At 35.4% G+C, this 22,934-nt stretch overlaps 3 protein-coding genes across 4 annotated transcripts; 1 reads left to right on the forward strand and 2 right to left on the reverse strand.

Annotated features, from left to right (window-relative positions):
* Positions 1-5,587: 5,587 nt before the first annotated feature.
* Positions 5,588-10,821, reverse strand: LOC107753765 (deoxyhypusine synthase). Its single transcript, XM_016569982.1, has 10 exons — positions 10,637-10,821; positions 10,054-10,268; positions 8,154-8,297; positions 7,879-8,000; positions 7,702-7,798; positions 6,803-6,889; positions 6,607-6,712; positions 6,434-6,537; positions 6,220-6,345; positions 5,588-6,138 (listed from the first exon to the last, which is right to left on the reverse strand). Exons 2-10 carry the CDS (start codon positions 10,258-10,260, stop codon positions 6,043-6,045), a joined length of 1,089 nt encoding a protein of 362 aa, XP_016425468.1. The 5' UTR covers positions 10,261-10,268; positions 10,637-10,821; the 3' UTR covers positions 5,588-6,042.
* Positions 10,822-12,314: 1,493 nt separating this feature from the next.
* On the forward strand, positions 12,315-14,965 carry gng14 (G protein subunit gamma 14). Its single transcript, XM_016569977.1, has 3 exons — positions 12,315-12,427; positions 12,862-12,977; positions 14,822-14,965. The coding sequence occupies exons 1-3, from the start codon at positions 12,316-12,318 to the stop codon at positions 14,945-14,947; spliced, it is 354 nt and encodes a 117-aa protein (XP_016425463.1). The 5' UTR covers position 12,315; the 3' UTR covers positions 14,948-14,965.
* A 41-nt stretch (positions 14,966-15,006) lies between these two features.
* Positions 15,007-22,166, reverse strand: fbxw9 (F-box and WD repeat domain containing 9). Of its 2 annotated transcripts, XM_016569971.1 has the most exons (9): positions 21,995-22,166; positions 21,828-21,864; positions 21,381-21,466; positions 21,121-21,298; positions 19,625-20,369; positions 18,265-18,413; positions 17,934-18,134; positions 17,788-17,853; positions 15,007-15,805 (listed from the first exon to the last, which is right to left on the reverse strand). In XM_016569971.1, the coding sequence occupies exons 3-9, from the start codon at positions 21,461-21,463 to the stop codon at positions 15,713-15,715; spliced, it is 1,515 nt and encodes a 504-aa protein (XP_016425457.1). In that variant the 5' UTR covers positions 21,464-21,466; positions 21,828-21,864; positions 21,995-22,166; the 3' UTR covers positions 15,007-15,712. The 2 variants fall into 2 exon arrangements, with proteins under 2 accessions (XP_016425457.1, XP_016425458.1); XM_016569972.1 differs by having other exon boundaries at positions 15,008-15,805; positions 21,121-21,268; positions 21,828-22,166.
* Between the last annotated feature and the right edge of the window lie 768 nt (positions 22,167-22,934).

Here is a 22,934-nt window from a genome sequence, read left to right on the forward strand (position 1 = left end):
CGACCAGTGACCACCGCTGCTGACTGCCGTAACGCAGGTCTCGCTGCAATCACTCGAGGAGAAAAAGAGCAGTAGTGATGTACCACCGCTCGGCTCCGAAGCAAAAAGATGACTGAATGCGGTGCACATGCTGCCTCTTATACCCGCGCTGCGGGGTGTGGCAGCCAGATGCGAATTCTGCATGCCAATGCCCATTGGCTTGTTTAGTTACACTCGAAGTTTCACCGACGTGACATAGAGAGTGACCGACTGAAAGGGAACCATAAGTAAAATGTTTGGATGCATAATGGTAATGAGATTCAGATTTTTTAAAATGTGCTTAATTTATGCAGTATAATTTATAGTTTTATGCAAAATATATAACCTGATTGTAATTTAAAATATTATATTTAACTATATTTTAACTTTTTAAATGTTTTAATAATTAAAAGCAAACGTATATTGCATCTATAATGTTTCTCTTATGCATTCTATTAGATACTATGAAATATTCCACTAGGCACTGTTTAGTGACTGAATGTATCTGAATGAGCGAGGTGTGTGTGTGTGTGTGTTTAGTCCAGCAGGTGTGGACGCTTCTTCTTCTGCTGCTCATGTGGCGAACAAGAGCGCCGGATGTTTGCTCACACTAAAGCTGTCTCCATGGCAACGAAGAAACCCGTCAGTCAGCGCGAGCAGACGGCTGCGTCAGTGCTAGAACTGACATAATCGTACTTCCTGTTTCTCAGACATTATTACCGGCGGGAGCTTCTCGTTATTTTTCAAGTTAACTTCTTCGCCGCGCTCTCACCTTTAACGCACTCCAGCAGCGCCTCTCCCTCTCCCTCTCCCACCTGTATTTCTATATAGTCTTTGCTCACACCTCGCAGATTTACGACAGACGAGAGGCAGTGAGGGCCGGTGTTGTGTAATATTCAGTTCCTGTGAAAAACTGTACAAACTGTATAACTATATATCAGGGGCGTAGCCATCATTTCAGAAGTGAGGGGGACAGAAATGTTATATATATATATATATATATATATCCAACCTGACAGAACTGGAGAGGATCTGCAAGGAGGAATGGCAGAGGATCCCCAAGTCCAGGTGTGAAAAACTTGTTGCATCTTTCCCAAAAAGACTCATGGCTGTATTAGATCAAAAGGGTGCTTCTACTAAATACTGAGCAGAGGGTCTGAATACTTAGGACCATGTTATATTTCAGTTTTTCTTTTTTAATATATCTGCAAAAATGTCAACAATTCTGTGTTTTTCTGTCAACATGGGGTGCTGTGTGTACATTAATGAAGAAAAAAAATTAACTTAAATGATTTTAGCAAATGGCTGCAATATAACAAAGAGTGAAAAATTTAAGGGGGTCTGAATACTTTCCGTACCCACTGTATAATATTGACCATGGTATAGTTTTGTGTTGTGCTGAGTTGGTTCCAATCCTCTTCTTCACTGTGAGATGTGTCCTCCTTGCAGTCAAAGTCATAGATAAATCCAGTCAACAGATAGCCCACATTAGTAGGAATAGCTGAAATATTGTAATAGCAACCTACTGTGGTATGATATGATTCTGTGTCAGTCTCATGCATGGGGAACAGTTCTCATCTTCACTGTTAGATGTGTCATCCTGTTAATCAGAAACATGGAAAAGTATAACAGATAACCCACATTAAAATATAGTATATAGCAGAACAGCTGAAATTACAGCAACCTACTGTGGTATGATGTGGTGCTGTTTCAGTCTTATAGCATGAGGAACTGTTCTCATCTTCACTGTTAGATGTGTCATCCTTGTAATCAGAAACACATACAAATATGTGACTTTGTTGCTCAAATTAAAAATCTTAAAAATTAAAAATAATTTATGTGGTGATCATTTTAGTCATGATATACTGTATTACAGGGCTCTTCAGATCTGGTCCTGAAGGGCCACTGCCCTGCAGAGTTTAGCTCCAACCCTGATCAAACTTATCTACCTGTGATTTTCTAGTGATCCTGAAGACCTTTAATAGCTTGCTCAGGTGTGTTTTGATCAGGGTTGGAGCTAAACTGTGCAGTGCAGTGGCCCTTCAGGACCAGATTTGAAGAGCCCTGCTGTATTATGATAGTAATGTAACATCTTAGAATGGTATGGGACATAAGCTGCATTTAAGCTTTGTACTTACTTGACGAACTGTATCTTGCAACCATGCTTTATATTGCTTTTTCCTAAATCCTTAAAGCAACATAAAAGAATCCTTTAAGTTATTCGATTATTGTCTGTTTTGCTGTAATCAGGCAAAACAGCTTAGACGATTTATATTATTATTACACAAACTATGCTGTTTTGACACTGTTGCAGTTAATGCTTTAATGCTAAACATTGATAGGCCTACTTCATTACCTTTTCGAAATAATCCATTAAACACGTAGCGATTTGAGGAGCGTGCACTAATATTTTCAGTTCCATTCATTAGGGCGTTGTCTCAAGGACACGCCCACACTAGGGGAACTAATTAATAATCACGTAAACTCCACCCACTGGAACAGTTTTTCACAGGAACTGAATATTACACAACACCGGGTCACCATGGCAACATAACAGGTAAATAGAGAGTAAGATAAGAGAGTGAGGCGGCTGATCAACACATTCACACACAATACTGCACATAAAGCCGCCCACAGATACGAAGAACCTGCACTTTCCCCCCTCCATCTGATTGCCACACATCCGCAGGTCAGACACAATTAGCTGGAAGTGCAGAATGGGGACGATGATTGTTTGGAAGAAGGAATCAATCAATATTTGTTCTAAATGACACATGTTCAGTTAGGCTTAAATTAAACTTTATCTTTTCATTTTACATTTACATTTAGTCATTTAGCAGACTGCACTTCTATCCAAAGACTTACAAATGATGACAATAGAAGCAATCAAAACCAACAAAAGAGCAATTATATGCAAGTGTTATGACAAGTATCAGTTAGCCTAACACAGTACACATAGCAAGGTTTATATACAGTGGTGTGAAAAAGTGTTGCCCCCCTTCCTGATTTTAAAGTCTTCCAGGCCAGTCAAAGTCTAGGTTTAAGTCTTCCAGGCTAGTTTATGTCTAGTAGGCTTAAGTCTTCCAGGCCAGGCTTTTCTTCTAAGAAAGAACACAAACAGGCAAAAGGACTTCATATAAGACAGCTGGTGCTCATACTTTTCCATTCACAGCCTTTGTGTAAATTTCATCTCGATAAATCCTTCCACACGCATAATAAATTGTATAGGGTTAAGAAAAGCCATGTCTCCAGTGCAACGCACAACTCATCTTCTGCAGGACTTTAATAAACATTCATGCCAGTAAAGCAAACACTTAGAGCAGGAGAGCATTTCCAAATGGGACAATAATGGGGGAAAATGGAAATCCATAACATGGGGGAACGTTTTACTGGAATCGAGCCTAATGTGCTGCTGGGTAAGATCAGCTCAAATTCAGTGTCCTGGCTAGTGTACTGAAACAAACAGGAACGAAGGAAGCATATGCTGGATATATTTGATGCTGCCTTGAAATTTGTCACTTTGAAATAAAGCGTCTACTTAATATGCATAAATGTTTTCAGTTTCATGTGGCATCTACTTAAGTATGTCCATAAAACTGACTTGCAAAAAACAGCAACCTGTCCTAAATGAAAGATGAAGAAAAAAAAAAAAAAAACATGAGATGCAGGCTTTGCATGCAAGTTCAGATATGCACTATTTAGTTCAAGACAGATTACTTATCGCTGTAAGTTCAAACGTGCAAAAGGAAGTTTGAAACTAGGCTAACAAAACCGACACATTCAATAGATCAATTAGGTCAAAACACTTGATTTGCACACTTACTACAGCTGAGCAAATGTTATCACAGCGCATGCCGTTAACATCCCGACTACCGCTTTCAACAGAACTGCTAAATACGGAATAAATCTCTACAGTTTCTCACTGTAATTAAATAAACTGTTTACACACGCCAGGCCAAGTGAAGTAAATCAGAGTCTCTTGTGAATAACAGAAATGTACAGTAGTGGTTCAGGAGATTGTTGGATTGCAGATAGTGAAACACGACTGCCCTCTGCTGGCCTTAAAGTGACAGAACCATAAAGATGCGGCATCTGTTTAGAGATGAAAACATACATTGGGTTTTAAATTATTTAACGTCTTTCAACTCCATTCATGTCCATGCATTTTAACAGCTACATAATAATAAAATAATGTTATTAAGTTATTTTTTAAATTATATATATATATATATATATATATATATCAGTGGCGAGCGGTGATTTTTTAACCGGATATGCTGAGTGATAAGACCCCCCCCCACACACACACACTTTAGGACACTCAAAAGGGATCACAGATGACAAATAGCTAAGAAACACCGTGGCAGCTGTCGATTTAAATAGTATGCACATTTCCTACCTTATTTGTAAATGAAATTCATCTCAAATCCTTCTATAGTTTCAAGTTTATCCATTATTCGAATGCAAGAAAAATATATCTGGTTTTCCAAGTAAAACGGCAAAATAACGTGTACACGTAGTTACGTTATGATACGTAATCATAGGGTGGGGATCCATAGCAACAGAACAGAGCGGAGCCCAGAAAGCTGCGGAGAATCCGCTCGCCCGGAAGCAACCGCAACTGGTAGATTTAGAGAAAATTACTGCCTTTTGGCAAATAAATCATTGTACGTACTTATTCCTAACTCTTTAAGCTTTAAGTTACACTTCAAATGACAAGGGATCAACTTATAATCATGTTTATATGAATTATCCCCTGAACTTAATTCGCTCAAATGGCCTGGGTATGCGGAGCATTCGCAGCTTATATGGATTTATACATCATCTGAAAGCTGAATAAATAAGCTTTCTATTGATGTACGGTGTGTTAGGATAGGACAATATTTGGCAGAGATACAACTATTTGACAATCTGCAATCTGAGGGTGCAAAAAAAATCCAAATATTGAGAAAATCGCCTTTAAAGTTGTCCAAATGAAGTCCTTAGCAATACATATTACTAATCAAAAATGAAGTTTTCATATATTTATTGTAGGAAATTTACAAAATATCTTCATGGAACATGGTCTTTTTTTGGCTATTGCTACAAATATACCTGTGCTACTTATGACTGGTTTTGTGCTCCAGGGTCTGTCTCACTCACTCACTCACTCACACACACAGTTTCCCATAGTTAATTATTTTTTTCACTTTATATTCATCAAAGAATCCTGAAAAAGTATCACAGGTTCAGCACAACTGTATCCAACATTGATAATAAATCAGCATATTAGAATGATTTCTGAAGGATCATGTGACACTGAAGAGTAATGATGCTAAAAATTCAGATTATAAAATATAATAAAATAGAAAACCATTATTTAAATTGCAATAATATTTCAGAATATTAGTTTTTTTCTATAGTTTTGATCAAATAAATGCAGCCTTGATAAGCATAAGACATGCCTTTAAAACATTAAAAATCTTATTGATCCCAAACTTTTGAATGGCAGTGTGTATAATGTGTTAGTAAATAAAAAGAAATGAAACTTTTTATTATACATTCTATTATACATTATTCAATATTTCAGTAGGTGTTGATGATTCATTTATTGTCCATGCAATTTAAGTATAATAATAAAATAATGTAAGTTACAAACACCCAGATAAAATAAAATACACAAACAGCGCACAAGCTGTTGTGCATTAACACTGAAGGATGCAATGCAATAAAATACACATTGTACCATCTCAAAGAGGTACAAAATTAAACATAATAGCTGGTAATCTAAAAAAAAAAAAAAAATTGGTAAAAAAACTTTAATAAATAATTGAATGCAACTTCAATCTAATAGTTGTTTCTGAACATATTTTGCCAGACAAAAGCACACAAAGACCATAAGAAACTAAGATGTTTAAATAGATAATTATATATGATTTCATAAATTTAAATAGAGCATTCAAAGCATCTGCACTGAAAAACAAGCAAACGGGAAGACGGTGAGGAGAGGTGAAACGTTTAAATAGGTTTCACAAGAGAAAAGCATCAATCGCTCTTCTTTTCCTTGATTAACCTGCTGGCGTTGTGTGCAAACGTTTCAGCCACTAAAAGCGGAAAGACTATAGAAGCATCAGCGTAGACCTGCACAAAACACAACAGCACAGTTACCAGATCATCATATTACTAAGAGTATAATGTCATATCATTCAGATTTAATCTTACCTTCACAGGTGTGGCGTCCATGCGGATCTTTCCCCAAGAAATGGCTTCATCTGGCCGAGCGCCGGAATCTGAGCCGTCAAACTCCTGACCAGTGTTGACAAACACCGCGAAATCTGCTCCATTCCTCTGAGAGCGACCAAAAACAGATGAGAAACACTTCCGATTTCATTTTATGACTCAACATGATTGTGTCTTTTTGGGTTCATGTGATTACCATGAGATTAGCGTTGGCGATGTGATGTTTGACGAGGCCTCCTCCGAGAATGATCATCCCTGTGGTCTCGGCAAACACTGCCTTGCTGTTCAGACGCCGAATATCTGAAGTATGCAAAATGATCATAAATGCCACCGTCAAATAATCTCCACATCACATCTTGAGCGACTCACCCTCCACAATGTCAAGCACCAGGCCAGGGTTCTTATATGAGTGGAAATAGATCATATCACCCAATGAGCCGTCAGTGAGGGCGGGACTAAACACTGGGATGTCATTCTGAAAGACAATCATACAGTCATTAAGAGATTCAAATTTGAGGAAGGACGCCGGTGAAGGTGACTTGTATGTGCTCAATTCAAATGTTACCTTATAAGCCCAGTAGTACACGGAGTCTGGGTTGTTGATTTCTTTGCCTAGTCTGTGGATCATTTTGGAGGGTGTCCAGTGTGTGCCCTGATGGAAAAACAGCAATCAATGCTGGGCCACATTAAATAATTATTTGAATTATTTAAATACAAATTTAAATGCATTACACTCATAGAACCATAAAAAGCTTAAACAATTAAACACCAAAAAATAAAAAAATGTTTTAATTATTATTATTAAAAAAATTAAAATAATGGACATTTCTTTAGATATTTAATTAAATTAAAAAATGTAAAAAATAATAAATAAATAAAATACATTTTCACATGTGTGGGCAATTTGACAAATATTTGCAAAATGAATAAACAAATATAAATTAACCACCCCAATTTAATTTAATTCAATAAAATAAAATATTTTTACCTTGTTTTATGTATGCATGTATGTATTAGGCATTATTCATAAGTCTTTAACCACCCAAATAAAATATAATTTCTCACATCCGTTTTTGTTCCAGCAACATTTAGTCCAAAATAAAATAAAATATTTATTCCACCACCATTTGGTTCAGAATGGGCATTTTTACAAATATTTAAACACCCCGATTTAATAAAATAATTAAAAACAATAATGTATTTTAATATCTGATTAATTTTATTTTATTTATTTATTTGAAATTAATATGTTAATTTAATTTACTTTAAAAATAAAAAAACACCTCACACTTGTGGACAATTTTACAAATATATCATCACCCCAATTTAAAAATAAATGAAAATAAAATGTCTCACCTCTGTTTATGTTTCAGGACAATTTGGTCCAGAATTAGCATTTTTACAAATATTTAACCACCCAAATTAACAAAATAAAATAGACTAATAAAATAAAATAAATCTCACCTCTGTTTTTTGTTCCAGCACCATTTGGTCCAGAATAGGCATCAGCCAGTCTTCAAACTTACAGTAATTATCATTTGGTACCAAGAGATTACCTATTCTATGACATAAAGCATAATTATATGTATTAATAATTACTTATAAACAACACAATGATCTAATGAGGAACGGTTTTCTTACCTGTTAATGCCTTGCTGTCGTAGCTCTTTGCCTTTTAGGCTGAACTCGCCGAGGTAAGTGGGTGCTAAACATTTGATAAAGTCTTCCTCAATCCCTCCTGCTGTGGTCACGATCACATCTACCTACAGAAACATTCGAACAACTCAACATAAATAGATTCTTTTCATTTAATATGAACAGAATAGATAGTGGCAGACCGTCCTAGACAGATGTTATTAGCTGATACAGATCATGAAACATAATGGTGCTCATACAAAGTCACAGTGTGGCCGTACCATTCTGTGCTGTGCGAGGTAGCGAATGCTCTCTCGCACACCGGAGCTGATCAGGTTGGATGTGTAGCCCAAGAAAATGGTGCATCCTGAAGCAGATGTATGTGAATCACAGCCCTCCTGCACCGGCTCCAGTCTCTTCTCTATCTACTCCAACCACACACACAATCAGTGCTGGAGCTCAAACATGACTTAGAGCTACAAGACTGAGATGATGAGATAACTGATATTTGATTGCTGAGATTATGTTGTTGTGTAGTATACACAAACTAATTGCATGTTTCTGTGATACTTATACGTTTATTGTTTAATCATACTTTTTATAACATTTGATGCATCAGTAATTGATGTCCCATCTGAACATACAGTTGCCCCAAAAAGTACTTGGACACTCAGGCAAGAGTTAAAAATATCTGAATGGCATTGCATTGGATAACAAAACATCAAACCATGTAAAACCGAATTTTTTGAAAAGAAGTCTGTTATGTTCATCAAGGCTGCATTAATTTGATTTAAAAAAATACAGCAAAAACAGTAAGATTGTGAAATATTACTATTTCAAATAGCTGTTTTAAATTTTAAAATGTAATTTATTCCTGTGATGTAAAGCTGAATTTTCAGCATCATTACTCCAGTATTATTTAGTGTCACATGATCCTTCAGAAATCACTCTTAATATTATGATTTACTGCTCATTTATTATAAATTTTATTGACGCTCAATTATTCAGAATGGTTCTTATTATTATCAATTTTGAAAGGAGTTTTTGCTGCCTAATATTTTTGTGGAAATTGTGTTTTTTCAGTATTCTTTGATGAATAGAAATTTCAAAAGAACAGCATTTATTAGAAATAGAAATCTTCTGTAACATTATACACATCTCTATGGTCATTTTCTTTTATCAATTTAATGCACCCTTGCTGTATTAAAGTGTTAGTTCCTTACTTTTTTTTTCTTACCTCAATTTTTTTTAACAGTGTATCACACTTTCCACAAAAATATTATGCAGCACAATTGTTTTCAACGCTGATCATAATAAATGTTTCTTGAGCATCAAATCAACATATTAGAATGATTTCTGAAGGATCATGTGACTCAAAGATTCGAATTTAACTTATGCGCAAAACTGGAATATCGCATAAAACATTTGCGAATAAAGCACCGTTTCCATCCAACGTGTCAAAGAGAACAAAATCGTCACTTCCTGGTAAACTGGCACTAAATATCACTAAGAAAACTAGGAGAAGCCACTAAATATAATAATTTTCATATATGATAAATGACTTGCGCCTCAGAGCGAGCAGACGAAACACAATAAATGCGGTCACTGCTTTCGGAGGCGGATGCTGCTGTTTGGGAACGCAGTCGTGTAAGACAATTATACAGAAATAGGCCTAATTTCACAGACTTTGCTCAGGCTTTTCAGAACGACCAAAACAACATTTCAGATGCTGTGCAACGAGATCGGTCCATGGGTTAGTCAAGTTATCCCGTCCCATCGTGCACATGACATTTTTGATGCGCAAGGTGGAATTTATTCGGTAAATGTTTCCATCGTAGTTTATGCGCATTTTTAGAATTTGTGCGCATCTAGGTGTTTCCATCCAGCGTTTTTTTATGCGATGTTCCAAAATGCGCACAAAAATAGGTGGCTGGAAACATAGAAGACTGGAGTAATGATGCTGAAAATTCAGCTTTGATCACAGGAATAAATGACACTGAAAAAATACATTCCTATAGTTATACTAAGTTGCAATTTTATATTTCACAATATTATAGCTATTTTAAAATGACTAAATGCAGTCTTGGTGAACATAGGATACTTTAAAAAACATTAAAAAAACGTTTAAAAATAGGTCACTTTCCTAAGCACCCAACAGTGCGCTGACAGTCAGTTCCTCACCATCTTGTTGATCTCCTGCACGGCCAGGCCAAAGTTGCTGGCCTGGAAGCCCGTGCTGAGGAAGGACTGCAGCAGGGCTCTGTGGTCCACGCCTCGGTTGAAGTCATAGCCTCTGATCTGTGGCATGTCCTCCGGCAGAGCGATGCTCTCCTTCAACACCGCGTCCCTCGCCACGGAGGGCGCCTCAGCCTGATGGTCGGCCATCATCGCCCCAACTACAGCAACACAGCATACACTCAATTCAACATAGGCTTCAACTGTTTCAATACAGTCTTACCAGGGCACAGGTACGGTGTCAGATGGTAATACCATAATACTCTGGATATATGCTTGGTGTTGAATAACTACGATATTTACTACCTTATTTCAAAGAATGGCATGGTTTTATCATGGTAAGCACAGTTCTTTCAAACGGACCATGTGTATGTCATCTGATGAAAGCAGTTTGAAGACTGCGCAGTTCCAGTGCTGAGATCAAACACTTCAGCATCAATAATTGATGAAGTGTTATAAGCTAATGCGCAAATATAAATACATGTTTGTTTTCTATTTCTTTGTATCTTTAAAATAAAAGTACACTCACCCCAACCGTTACGTAGTATCTAATACCCGGCTTGTTAATGTAGTTTAATTCTGTTATCTCACTCACAGCGCTGCACACTTGATCATCCACATGTTCCAAACAACTACGGCAAGCGCCGCGGTACAAACCAAATACAAAACGCGAAGCGCCTTTATACAGTACATCAGGATTTGCTGCGTTGAGTGGAATGGACTTCTTACGTTTCGTATATGCTAAGATTGTAATTAAAACCGGAATATTATGATGCCATTGATGTTGTATAAATGGGGCGTATAAATGACCCGGAACAGCATATAAAGGAACAGTTACAAAAGCAGCGTCAGTTAGAGCAGTGTTTCCCAACCGGGGTGCCGTGTAAAAAATCCTTTTTTAATATTTTTAAATTGCTAAAATGTTCATAAAAGCAGCTATTATATAATATCAATTTCTGATGTCGCCAATAATTAGAGATGCACTGAAAAAAAACCTGATTCAGCGCTCAGGTTTCACTTTCAAGTGGTGTGACGCTCTGTGTATTATCCTGCTCTATGCGCGTGCGCTCCGCTCAGTCGCTCCACTCATATACTGTTCATGCTCATCGGAACAGCAAAGTCCACTCAAAAATCGAGCTGACAGGAAACATCTGATAGCTAGTTATAATGGTAATTAAATAATGTTTACATATGAATAAAAGCCTACATTAAAATCTGTCATATAAATTGGTCTCTTCATTAGAAATTAGCCTACTGATTGCCACCATGGATGTACACGTTTTAAATAATATTAAAAATATCTGTATGACAGTGTATTCTGCAGTTCTTCCCTGCTGTACCGAATATCTATACTTTTCAAAGTATCATATCGAAGTTAGAAATTCAAATATTGTGACAAAATTAATTTTGTAGGGTGCCACAAATTCGTTAAAATTTCCAAAGGGTGCCGCGACTAAAGAAAGGTTGGGAAACACTGAGTTAGAGCATAACATATCAATATTTTGATAATATTTTTAAGCATATTTCATTATAAAAATATTTAGTGTAATAATAATTGTCATTGTTAATATATTATAATTATATATATTATGTAGGCTATTTAAAGATATTTTACAGATTTAAATAAATAATAATTAATTTATTATTTAAATTATTTATTTTAGTCATAGGTATGTAGTTTGTATATATGGTTAACCCCAAAACATTTTTAAATACTAATGTATGATTATTTATAATGTAGGCCCATTAAACAAGAAAATATCACAAGATGTGGGACCTCCAAAGTCATTTTCTTTTCTGATCCGTTTTTGGATAATTTTGACTAAATAAAGTCTATTATACAGGCTTTTTTAATTTATTGCATATAAATATAAATCTTTTTATTATTATTATTATTACATTTTTATTTATTTATTTGCTGCAGATACATTTAGACATTTGGAATATTCACCATTTTTAAATGCTTATTTAGTTACATGGCAAATTACAGAATACTTGATTTAATGCAATTTCTATGAAACATTGTAAAACAGGAGCAGGATGATAACACATCTGTGCACACAGTTAAACAGATTCAAGGGAGGTTTCATGACCACCAGAGTGAAATCAAATACTACTGAACTTTCATGACATTTCATGTGACCTCAGAACTCCACCACATCACAGGAGCTTTGAAGTGTGAGTGTGTGTGTGTGTGTGTGTTGGAGGATGGAGGGGTTTAACATCCCATTGAGATATAAAAGCCTCCAAAAACTGGACACCAACTCTTCCTCACTGAAACAAGAACATTTGAGCTCTACACAACGACTGATGGACTCTTGAGGTAAAATTACAGTCATCATATATCAGACCTAATTATTCATTCATTAGATAGTTTAAGTAATATAACTGATAATAAGGTTAGGGCTGTGCAAATAATCGAATGTGATTGTCATGCGCATCTCATCAGTAAAGCCGGTTCTGTGATTAGTAGTAAATCTCCATCACCCGCTTTCAAATGGAGCAGCATTTAGGCTACTACACAGAGCCATTGTTCACTGACAAGCTACGCAATATCGCGTTCATTATCGGCGATGAATCGCCTGCGATTATGAACGTAATATTGCGTAGCTTGTCAGTGAACACTGATGGAAGCAGGTGATGGATTTTTACTACTAATCACAGAACCGGCTTTACTGATGAGATGCGCATGACATGATCATCGCATTTGATTTTTTGCACAGCCCTAAATAAGGTTATAAACACGTTTTTCAGGGTGCAAGTCTAATGTTGATACAGCCGTGATGGACGTATACTGCAGTAATAATGTTCTTCAGGCCAGGAGAGCCGTGGAGCAGCTCCGACTAGAGACAGAACTACAGAGAATCAAGGTGAGATGCGCTCATCACTCCATAATAATACAAAAACAACACCTTTTAGAGTGTATCTTTTGAGTTATTTGTAATTTCATTTGTGTATATGGATGAAAATACGGCTATATGGCTATGACAAAAAAACAAAACTGAATTCCAAGCACAAGAATAGAATAGAATAGAATACAATAGACACTTAAAAAATCCATGAAACCATCCTTAAAAAACAAAAAGAGAAAGAAAGAAAACTGCAGCTGGTTACGGATTAGTAAAAAATAGGGTAGCAATATTTTAATTTTAGGTTTTACTGAATTAACTTGGGCTACATTTATAAAAAAAAATGCCATATATTTAATGAACTGATAGAATCCTACAATCAGAAGTACTACTGTTACTGACAACCACCAAAAAGACAAACTCGATCTACTTGTTGATTCAAAGCTCATCATAAGCTTTGTACATTTTCACTTAGAAAGACGTTATTTTACTGTAAACTTACATGAAATGTGTAGATTTTTATGCAGTTTTGGTGTCACTGAGGCACTACCTTTTCAAAATGTACCGTTTGAAGGTAACGTCTCAGTTATGGTACCTTTAAGACGTAAAGTGTAGGCTATACATAGCAACTAATAAAGCAAGAAGCCCCCGCTTTTATAAAACGGTTATTCCATATACGTAGTAAGGTGTCACAAAATAAAACAGAGCAAATAAAGTGTAATGATATTAATAAAAACAGTATTCTTCCACCAACCAGTTCCTCAGAAACAGTTGTGGTTGCAACAAAGTGGTTGCCAAGCAACACACAGAAGTAAACATACAGAAGTGTATGTATAGAGTAATTTACAACAGCTCTGAATGCAGCTCAACCAATCAGAATCAAGGACCGGAACTATCTGTTTTATAAACGTACATTTTAGGTCCTAATGTGTACTTTTAAAGTAGCCTACTAAAATGTTCCATAAGGTACAATGATGTACCTTTTAGCGTTTGCACCTCAGGATACCTCCCAAGTGACCAGTGTTGGGAGGGTTACTTTGGAAATGTAATAGTTTACAGATTACAAAGTAACCCTTTTTAAAATGCAATAAGTAGTGGTCAATTACTTTAATAAAGTAATGTAACTGATTACATTTGATTACTTTCTGATCACTTTTCTAAGTTTTTGTTTTCAACTGTCAATTATTTTGAAACATTTAAAGCAGGCAGGGTTTTAACCTTACAGTAGTACTCAACACTGATTACTGTCAGACTTTCAAAATCACTTAAATTAAGAGTATAATAATTGAATTTTAAAGCACAGCCACTACAAAATCAGACTTTAGCAGCTGTTTTTACTTTGAGATCATTCTGAGGTTAAATACAGATATAAAGTCATGACAAGAACATAGTTTAATAGCTATGATACTGTTTTTGAAATCAAATCTTTGCATAACTATGACAGGAAACACTGGCATCTAACAAAGCCTTGAAAAAACTGTTAATTTAAAAAAAAAAAAAATCGTATACATAAACCCAAATAAAACAGTTATCGAATAATCATGTGTCCTGTTCTGTGTACTAAACTCCTGGTGTCTCATAATTTAGAGCAGTCAATGCAATTTATAAAAGAAAGCAATTAAATCTGTGTGTGTGTGTGCTGCGTGTGTAAGAGAAATATTCAGATGTAACCCCCTTTGTAATCATTAACATATTCATAAGCAACTGTAATTTAATTACACATTTTTCTCAGTAACTTTAACTGATTACAGTTACATTTTGTAATTCCATTACATGTAACTAGTTAGTTAGTCAGAAAGAGTTTTCACCATAGCATTTTATCATTACATTACGTCTATCATATCATGCATATGTTGGTGTGTCAGATTTCGGCAGCAGCAGAGCAGCTTGTTCAGTACTGTCAGGAGCACAGGAGAGCCGACCCGCTGCTGACCGGGATCAACGCCTCCTCCAACCCGTTCAAAGACAAGAAGACCTGCGTGCTGCTGTGAACTGCGTCTGCAGCAGTCGCCCTTTTTATCTGCAGCGTTAAGAACGACACGCTGACAAATCCAACTGAATTATCAAATTGTGCATTTATAAAGCTTTTTAAAAATCAAAGAGAATTTGATCTCGGGACATTCAGTCAGTCACAGAACAATACAACAGCACTGTCTGCAATAACTATAAATAATTCATAAATATAGACATTTTAAATTAGGATATTTAGTAGTTTGCTCTGGTCGTGAAGTGCATACATTTTAAAGCATTGTGCCTCATTTGTAAACCGTATACTTGTGTAAGTACACTGACAAGTATACAAAAACAAATTGAACTTAAATCACGTTTACTGATTTCCAAGTTAGTGTACTATATAGAGAGCTAAATACTGAAAACAGAGATATTTGTTTGTATTGTACTGCATGTGTTTTAGAATTCACTGTATTTTCAGTCTAAGTATATTATTAGCATCAATTTTGTTGAAATGTTCAAGAGAAGATCACACAAATCACAAAAGGTGTTCCTGTGTTAAGAGGCACTGAAATGTTTTGCACTCTGCCTGTGCAGTCGTAGTGCGACCCCTTCATGAAGAATGACAGAAAACTAGGAATGTCATATTTTTGTTTCTAGAATCACTTAGAAACATGTGTCAGACACCTAAAACATTCATTTTCATCTTTTTCCCATTAAAATTAAACCAATTAAAGCATAATGCATTGATAACTTCCTGGAAATGCAGAGTTGAGGAACTGATTGGTTCTTGTTGTTCCCTGCCATCAGATGCTTTTAGACTCTGAGCATCTGTGCCTCCAAACTTCCACATTCATGTCACCAGAAGCCATGGCCAGCGTTCCTCCTTCAACACTTAACTGAGAAGAGAAAAATCATTTATTTATGATTTTATAAAAGAGTAACAGTGGTATCATCCAACAGAAGTATTTATGAGACATACAGTAATGGCTTTGAACGTGGCTCATCCAGTCAGATTTATAGTGCATATGTGTGATCAGTCTTTTGTTTTTAATTCAAGTGTTATATAATGTGAAGCTCTGTTTGCATTGATTCCAGACAATTCATTTGTTTTGAATAATCACAGTTTTTTGGTTTGCATCCATCAAATTCTAAATAAAAACAGTATATACTGAAATGAGATTAAGTATCTTTCATTAGATAAAAATATTTAATTCAATGGATTATCAAAACTAGGCACTACCACATGGTTATGTAATAAATAATGACAAAAAAGTTAATGCACACCTGAATACTAAGGTGCAAGTTACTAACAAAGAGAAAGTATAGCTGCACGACTCGACCAATTGGTTTTGTAAATAGATAGATAGATAGATAGATAGATTTCTGACATAATATTTAATAAAATTTTATGAAATTCTTTCGTTAAAATAAACGTTTTTGTTTGAATTCCCAGAAAAAATAACCATAATGTGATGAACAGATCTAATTTGATTTAAAAAAATGCAATAAAATCAGTTATACAGTAATACTGAAAAATATTATTACAATTTAAAACTATTTTCTGTTGTAATTTATTTAAAAATGTAATTTATTAGTGTGATGCAAAGCTGAATTTTCAGCAGCCATTACTTCAGCCAGCCAGTCTTCAGGGTTGGGAATCGAAAGCAATTCCAATTCCAGAATCGGATATTTGTTGTAAAATTTCAATTTCAATTCCGCCAATCAATTCCTGTGTGCAATTCCTGTATCTTTTATTTAGGTGGCGAAAAGGGTCTGTTAAAAATGTATTTGTCTTTGAATCATTCATTCAAGAGATTCATTCAAAAACACTGATTCATCCAGTAAAGAAAATCTCAAAGTAAATCTTTGAGTCATTGAATCATTCCATTCATAAATTCCATGAGATTGTGTTGAATGGTCTAATATTTTTTTCTTCAGAATTGTGAGAGAACAATGGCTTCCTTTTAAAAAAAAAAACAAGTCTCAATTTATCCAGAATCGTGCAGCTCTATTTTGTACACAAACAGCTCTTAATCGAGTAGTAGTTTTTATGTAGCCGGCTGATTTTTGCTCATGGTATTCAGCTGCAACTAAATATTTTTGCTAAATATGTTTGATATCTAAATGTTTGACTTTATTTTTTTTTTAACCATACTGGAATCGAAACTGGGAATCGATAAGAATCGGAATCGATAATCAAAATCGGAATCCCAACCCTAGTCTTCAGTGTGAAGAAACATTTCTTAATATTAAGAATCAAAAACTGAATTCTTATTATTAAGAACTTTTTCAAAGTTGTAAATAAAAACAAAAAATGACTGGAGTGCATTTTACAAGAAAAAACATTTAACTTTTTTCTTCAAAATAAATTTTTTCTTCAAAATTTTCAATGTATTGAAAATACAATTTTCTTGGTAACAATTACTTGCCATTTCTTTGTAATTGTTTGTGTAATTTAATAGCGTTTTCTGAGTGAAATATGTTCCTAAACCATTTTTCCCTCCCAGTGTATCAATGTTGAAAACAGTTATCCTGCTTAATATTTTTGTGGAAACAGTGATGCTTTTATTACAGGATTCTTTGTTGAATAGAAAAGTTAAAAGAACAGCATTTATTTAAAAAAAAAAAAAAAATCTTTTGCAATATTATAAATGCCTTTACTGTCATGTTTGATCAATTTAATGCATATCTGCTGCAAAAAATATACATTTCTTAACAAAATATCTAACTGACACAATATTTTTTAAAATGCTACTGTATAAGATATAAGATTTTGGTTATATCGCCCACTTCTATTACCACTTGAATATACAAAAAAAGAAAAAGAAAAAGAAAAAATCAACATAGAGATGAATCATGGGTAAAAATGTCAACATACCCCATTTACTCCTGCCTGATGGTGAAGGGTGCACAGTGTCTTGGGTGGAGCACATGGAAGGTGGACCTGCATCCAATAAGAGATGTGAGCTGCCAATAACCTGAATAAAGATCCACTAAACTCTTTTTAACTGACAGAAGACTTGCCTTGATAGTGCGGTCAGAGGAGCACGTGTACAGAGCACCAGGAGAGTAGTGAACGCCGGTGACCAGTGACCTGTGGACGTTAAACTGGGATATGTGCGTCAGGGAGCTGTTGTGCATGGACAAGGTGTGCACGAGTCCACGGTTATCCCCGGCCCACACCTCTCGACCGCTGTAGGACAGAGACAGCAGGTACGACCTCAGCTGTAGACGTGTGAAGAGGACGCAGAGAAGTGCATTAGCTGACTGTAACAGACACTTGTTAGGGTTGTGTGATTTATTCTTTTATTTGTAGCTTGTGTGTGTGTGTGTGTGTGTGTGTGTGTGTGTATACCTTAACTTTCTGCAGGAGTTTTCCCGCCCTGCGGTCGAACAGAGCGACAGTTTGGTCTTTACTGCCTGATAAGATGTACTGGTCATCAGACGCCAGGCACAACACAGCATCACCGTGAAGACGAAGACTCTTGACCAATGGATCTGCAGCTATATCACATGAATGAGAGCTGTCAGCAAATACAGTTACAAACGACTGCTAGTGTCTGAGTGGACTTCACAGGGTATTCAGCCATCTTTAAAGTGTACACAACATGTGTGTGTTGAAATATACACCATTCAAAAGTTTGGAGACGGTAAGATTTTTTTATGTTTTTGAAAAAAAGTCTCTTATGCTCACCACGACTGCACTTATTTGATAAAAAATACAGTAAAATCTGTAATATTGTGAAGATGTTCACAGTTTAAAATAACTGTATTCTATTGCAATATATATATTTTAAAGTGTAATTTATGCCTGTGATGTAAAGCTGAATTTTCAGCATCATTACTCCAGTCTTCAGTGTCACATGATCCTTTTATTCTGCTTTTTTTTTTTTTCTGTTATAAAGCACAGAAGCTTTGATATGTTGTTATTTAATGCAAATACATTTATATATTTCTAATTGTAGCTTAATTGTGCAAATACTTTTTGGGGCCTCTGTACATGTCATAAACAACCCAAATCACTTATTTTCTCATTAAACATTGCGACAGTCATTTATCTCTAAATTTAGTGTTTTAGGTATGAATATTAATTGAAATAAATATTTAAATAATTTGACTAATTTTAAATCATTGATATGCAATTTTGCTATTATTAACAAAAACTACAACTATTACAAATAATTTTCGGTAATTAAAATAAAGCTGAAATGAAATGAAATAAAATACAAATATTATATATATATATATATATATATAACATTTTTATTATAGTTGTATACTTATATATTAAATTATACTTATAAATTATACTTAAATATACTTAACTTATACTTAAAAAAACTTAAAAATTAGAAATGTTGCCTTGCCAACTATCTGAAACAAATAGGCTGAAGTACTATAACTGCTAAAACTAAAACTGAAATACAAATAAATTAAAGCTATCTAGAAATATAATAAAAACCAGTCTAAATAGAGAAATTAAAAAAACTCATAAAAATGTCAAAGCACATATCAAAATGACCAAACCTAAACTAAAATTATAATGAAAACTGACAATATAAAAATAAAAGCTAATTCAAAATATTAACAAATACTCCAATGGTATATAAACAATACTAAATCAACACTTTTCACATGTGAATCATTCACAACCAATAAATCATCCACGATAAAACCAGGAACGTGCTTTAAGAAAATATATATTCTCGACTCACCTCGGGTGTCAAAGATGCTTAATTTCTGATCATGTGACCCGGCCAGCACCGTGTCCTGCTCGCAGGACAGACATAATACAGCAGCTTTGCACTGGATGAGTCCCCGTTCTGCTCCTCCGGCTTCAAGATCCCAGAGCCTGATGGTGCTGTCAAACGAGCCAGACACCAGCAGAGGTCCGCTGGAGGCCAGGCACCACACCCAGCCCCGGTGGGTACTAATGGTCCCGCGGCCCGCTAGAGTGTGCATCAGCTTGCCTCTGGGACTCTCTCGAAGGTCCCACAGGTTCACGTTTCTGTCCCGAGAGCCGGAGGCACACAGCGCCTCTTCTCCACCCAGGAGGAGGACACAATTCACATCTGCAATGTGGCCAGAGGGAAGGATGATGTGCTCCAAGGGTGAAGATGTGCTGGATGACTCAATCAGATGGGGACTATCCGAGGCATTCTGGGATTGAACTTGCACGTTCTCTTCTCCTGCTTCCGCTGCACCGTTTAAATCGGCATCCAGCTGCATCTCTACCAAGTTCTCACTGTTCACCCCACCAGCTGCCTCTTCCTGTCTCTCTGCCTGATTCTCATGCCCTGTCCAGCAGCCAATCAGCTGCTCCATTTCCAAGCATGCCTTGGACCAATCAAAATTCTCCTTTGGCCCGACTGGGAAAGATGCTGCGGGACCCGAGAGTTTTTGAGCCCGAAGCTGCCACGCCAAGCGATCCTCGCCAAGCTTTCCCAACGTCTGACATACCTAAACACAGATGAACAGCAAGAGTTCAAGAGGTGTTTTTTGAACAAAATTAACACTTCCAGTCAGCAGGGATGCATTAAATTGATCGAAAGTGACAGTAAAGACCTTTACAATGTTACAGAATATTTCCATTTCGAATAAATGCTGTGCTTTTGAACTTTCTATTCATCAAAGGATCTTGAAACAAAATGTATCACAGTTTCCACAAAAATATGAAGCAGAACAACTGTTTTCAACATTAATAATTATAATAATAAATGTTTACTGAGCAGCATATGAGAATGATTTCTGAAGGATCATGTGACACTGGAGACTGGAGTAATGACGCTGAAAATTCAGCTTTGAATCACAGGAATACATTATGTTTTCAAATATATTCAAATAGAAAACGGTTATTTTAAATTGTAATAACATTTCACAATATTCACAGTTTTTACTGTATTTTTGATCAAATAAATGCAGCCTTGGTGAACAGAAGAGACTTCTTTCAAAATTATTTAAAAAATATTATTGACCCCAAACTTTCAAAACCAAAAGGTTTAAGGTTTATAGGATCTCTGAGCACAAAAACAATTGTTTATCATATAAAAGTAAGCAAAGATTCTTAAAATGTATTATTATTATTAATCATATATAAAATGTATTAATATTAGTAAGAACTACATACTCATTTAGTAAAAGAAGCATGCCCTGAATAGAAGAAAATGTCAATTTTGGCTTCTAAACGTCTCTTGAATTTGAAAATGCTTACCTGCGGCAGCACATTAATGACACACTGTGCTGGGAGATGTGAGGCTATCTGGGTAACTATCTCCCATGGCAACGACAGGAGGGTTGTTCCATTGCTAGAAGGGGAGGGGCTTGTCTCCATAGCGCTGACGGATGGTTCCAAATTCAATCTGCGAGGGTAAACGTCAGAATGCACAAGTCTGAAATGTAAACTAAAGTTTGCAAACATACAGTAAACTATAATATATTACAGTGAATGTTGAAACAACTTTTAATACAGACCTCTCTGGTAAGATGGGTGGATCGGCACCAGCAGGGCATCTCTGCTTCTCCTCGTCCTCCAGGGCGACGCTTGTTCTCGACATCGACTGAATCACAAGAGCATAAAATGATGCTGACATCACTTTCTGTTATTCACATTTACATTAACCAATTTACTCTGAACAGATTAATACTGCACATGTTACCCTGATTACCTCCAAGCTGAATAGTAGCCAACATGGCAACATTATGTTCTTCTTAGCAACTAACATATAATAGAAAAGACAACAACTACAACCGTTTGCTATAGATACAGATTATATATTATAGATGCCAGTTGTCTAATTTTTAGATGCTTACTGTATAAATACCTAATTAATTAGGAATAGATAAATGATCGTATTATGCTATATATAATAGACAATATAAATAGGATTTAGGTAAATATGAGATATGGCGGGCACATACCTTATTTTAATCGAAAATCCTTGTATTAAAAGACAGACTGAAAGTGTAAACAATCCACATTTTTCATCCACCTGGTTTTTGTCATGAATTATTGATCATTTTGACACGGATTATGACACTGCACAATCATCTGTGTACACCCTGTTTTTATATCTGATTTCCCTTACGTGTGTTAAAGGTGAGCACTGATATCAGACGAAAGAAAAATCATAGATTTTTGATCATCTTCATCGGAGAAAATACGACTAACGTTACAGTTATATTGACATCTCTGTGACTGGCACCAACAGACGCTTGTCAACTCCGGCGCACACTATTTGTGTCATCGGTGTTTCCGCGTCGCGCGTCGTGACGACAAGGAACTCCAAACTCAAGGTAAATAAAGTAAAGTAAAAGAATTGTTTATTAGCGATCACAAATGTAACAACAAATATATTAGAAGTGTCTTCATTGATAAACTTCATCCAAATAGAATTAAACGATATTATGTTTTCAAAGATTTTAACCCCAAAGAGGTGAAGGACGATATTATGTTTTCAAATATTTTAACCCCAAAGAGGTGAAGGAAATGAGAATGAATTATCTTACCTTTCCAAGTCTCCCTAAAGTGAAAGAACTTCATTTTAAAATAATAAATGACATATACCCATCTAAAGAATTTCTCAAATCAAAATTTGATATTGGAGAAAACTCATGTCAATTCTGAAAAATTGATATTGAAGCCACTGAACATATTTTTTTTAATTGTAATTACTCAAAGTTGTTTTTGGACTCAATTGTGCAGTAAAATGTCATGTAAATCCCCTTGAATATAAACAAATTAAGTTTGGTGTGCTTAAGAAAGATTGTTCACAACATTAAAGAGATTATGCCTGTTATGTCTGTAAAAACAAATGTAATATCTCTAGTTGCAGCTTAGCATTTAAATCATCAAGGAAACGCAATAATGCAAATGTGAAGTCATGAAACACAGAATTTATACTGTAGTAAATGCAAAATATCTGAAAACATGAGATGATGCAATATTTTAGGTGAGTTGTGAATTTTTTCCCCCATTGATATCAATAACAAATATATAGGCCTAGTTAAATGCACTGAGATTATTTA

This window comes from Sinocyclocheilus rhinocerous, unplaced genomic scaffold, assembly GCF_001515625.1.
Source record: "Sinocyclocheilus rhinocerous isolate Xijiao unplaced genomic scaffold, SAMN03320098_v1.1 scaffold51, whole genome shotgun sequence".
In the NCBI taxonomy this organism is placed as follows: Eukaryota; Metazoa; Chordata; class Actinopteri; order Cypriniformes; family Cyprinidae; genus Sinocyclocheilus; species Sinocyclocheilus rhinocerous.

What these genes read in the sequence shown, in the direction of transcription:
- LOC107753765 (XM_016569982.1), bottom strand. Translation starts at nt 10,260, where the DNA reads ATGATGGCCGACCATCAGGCTGAGGCGCCCTCCGTGGCGAGGGACGCG. An exon ending in TGCAGGAGATCAACAAGATG is followed by an intron (nt 8,298 to 10,053) that starts GTGAGGAACTGA and finishes TGGTTGGAGTAG; the next exon opens with ATAGAGAAGAGACTGGAGCC. An exon ending in CGACAGCAAGGCATTAACAG is followed by an intron (nt 7,799 to 7,878) that starts GTAAGAAAACCG and finishes TTTATGTCATAG; the next exon opens with AATAGGTAATCTCTTGGTAC.
- gng14 (XM_016569977.1), top strand. Translation starts at nt 12,316, where the DNA reads ATGGAGGGGTTTAACATCCCATTGAGATATAAAAGCCTCCAAAAACTG. An exon ending in ACAACGACTGATGGACTCTT is followed by an intron (nt 12,428 to 12,861) that starts GAGGTAAAATTA and finishes CACGTTTTTCAG; the next exon opens with GGTGCAAGTCTAATGTTGAT. An exon ending in CAGAACTACAGAGAATCAAG is followed by an intron (nt 12,978 to 14,821) that starts GTGAGATGCGCT and finishes TTGGTGTGTCAG; the next exon opens with ATTTCGGCAGCAGCAGAGCA.
- fbxw9 (XM_016569971.1), bottom strand. Translation starts at nt 21,463, where the DNA reads ATGTCGAGAACAAGCGTCGCCCTGGAGGACGAGGAGAAGCAGAGATGC. An exon ending in CCACCCATCTTACCAGAGAG is followed by an intron (nt 21,299 to 21,380) that starts GTCTGTATTAAA and finishes TTTACATTTCAG; the next exon opens with ACTTGTGCATTCTGACGTTT. An exon ending in TCATTAATGTGCTGCCGCAG is followed by an intron (nt 20,370 to 21,120) that starts GTAAGCATTTTC and finishes ATCTGTGTTTAG; the next exon opens with GTATGTCAGACGTTGGGAAA.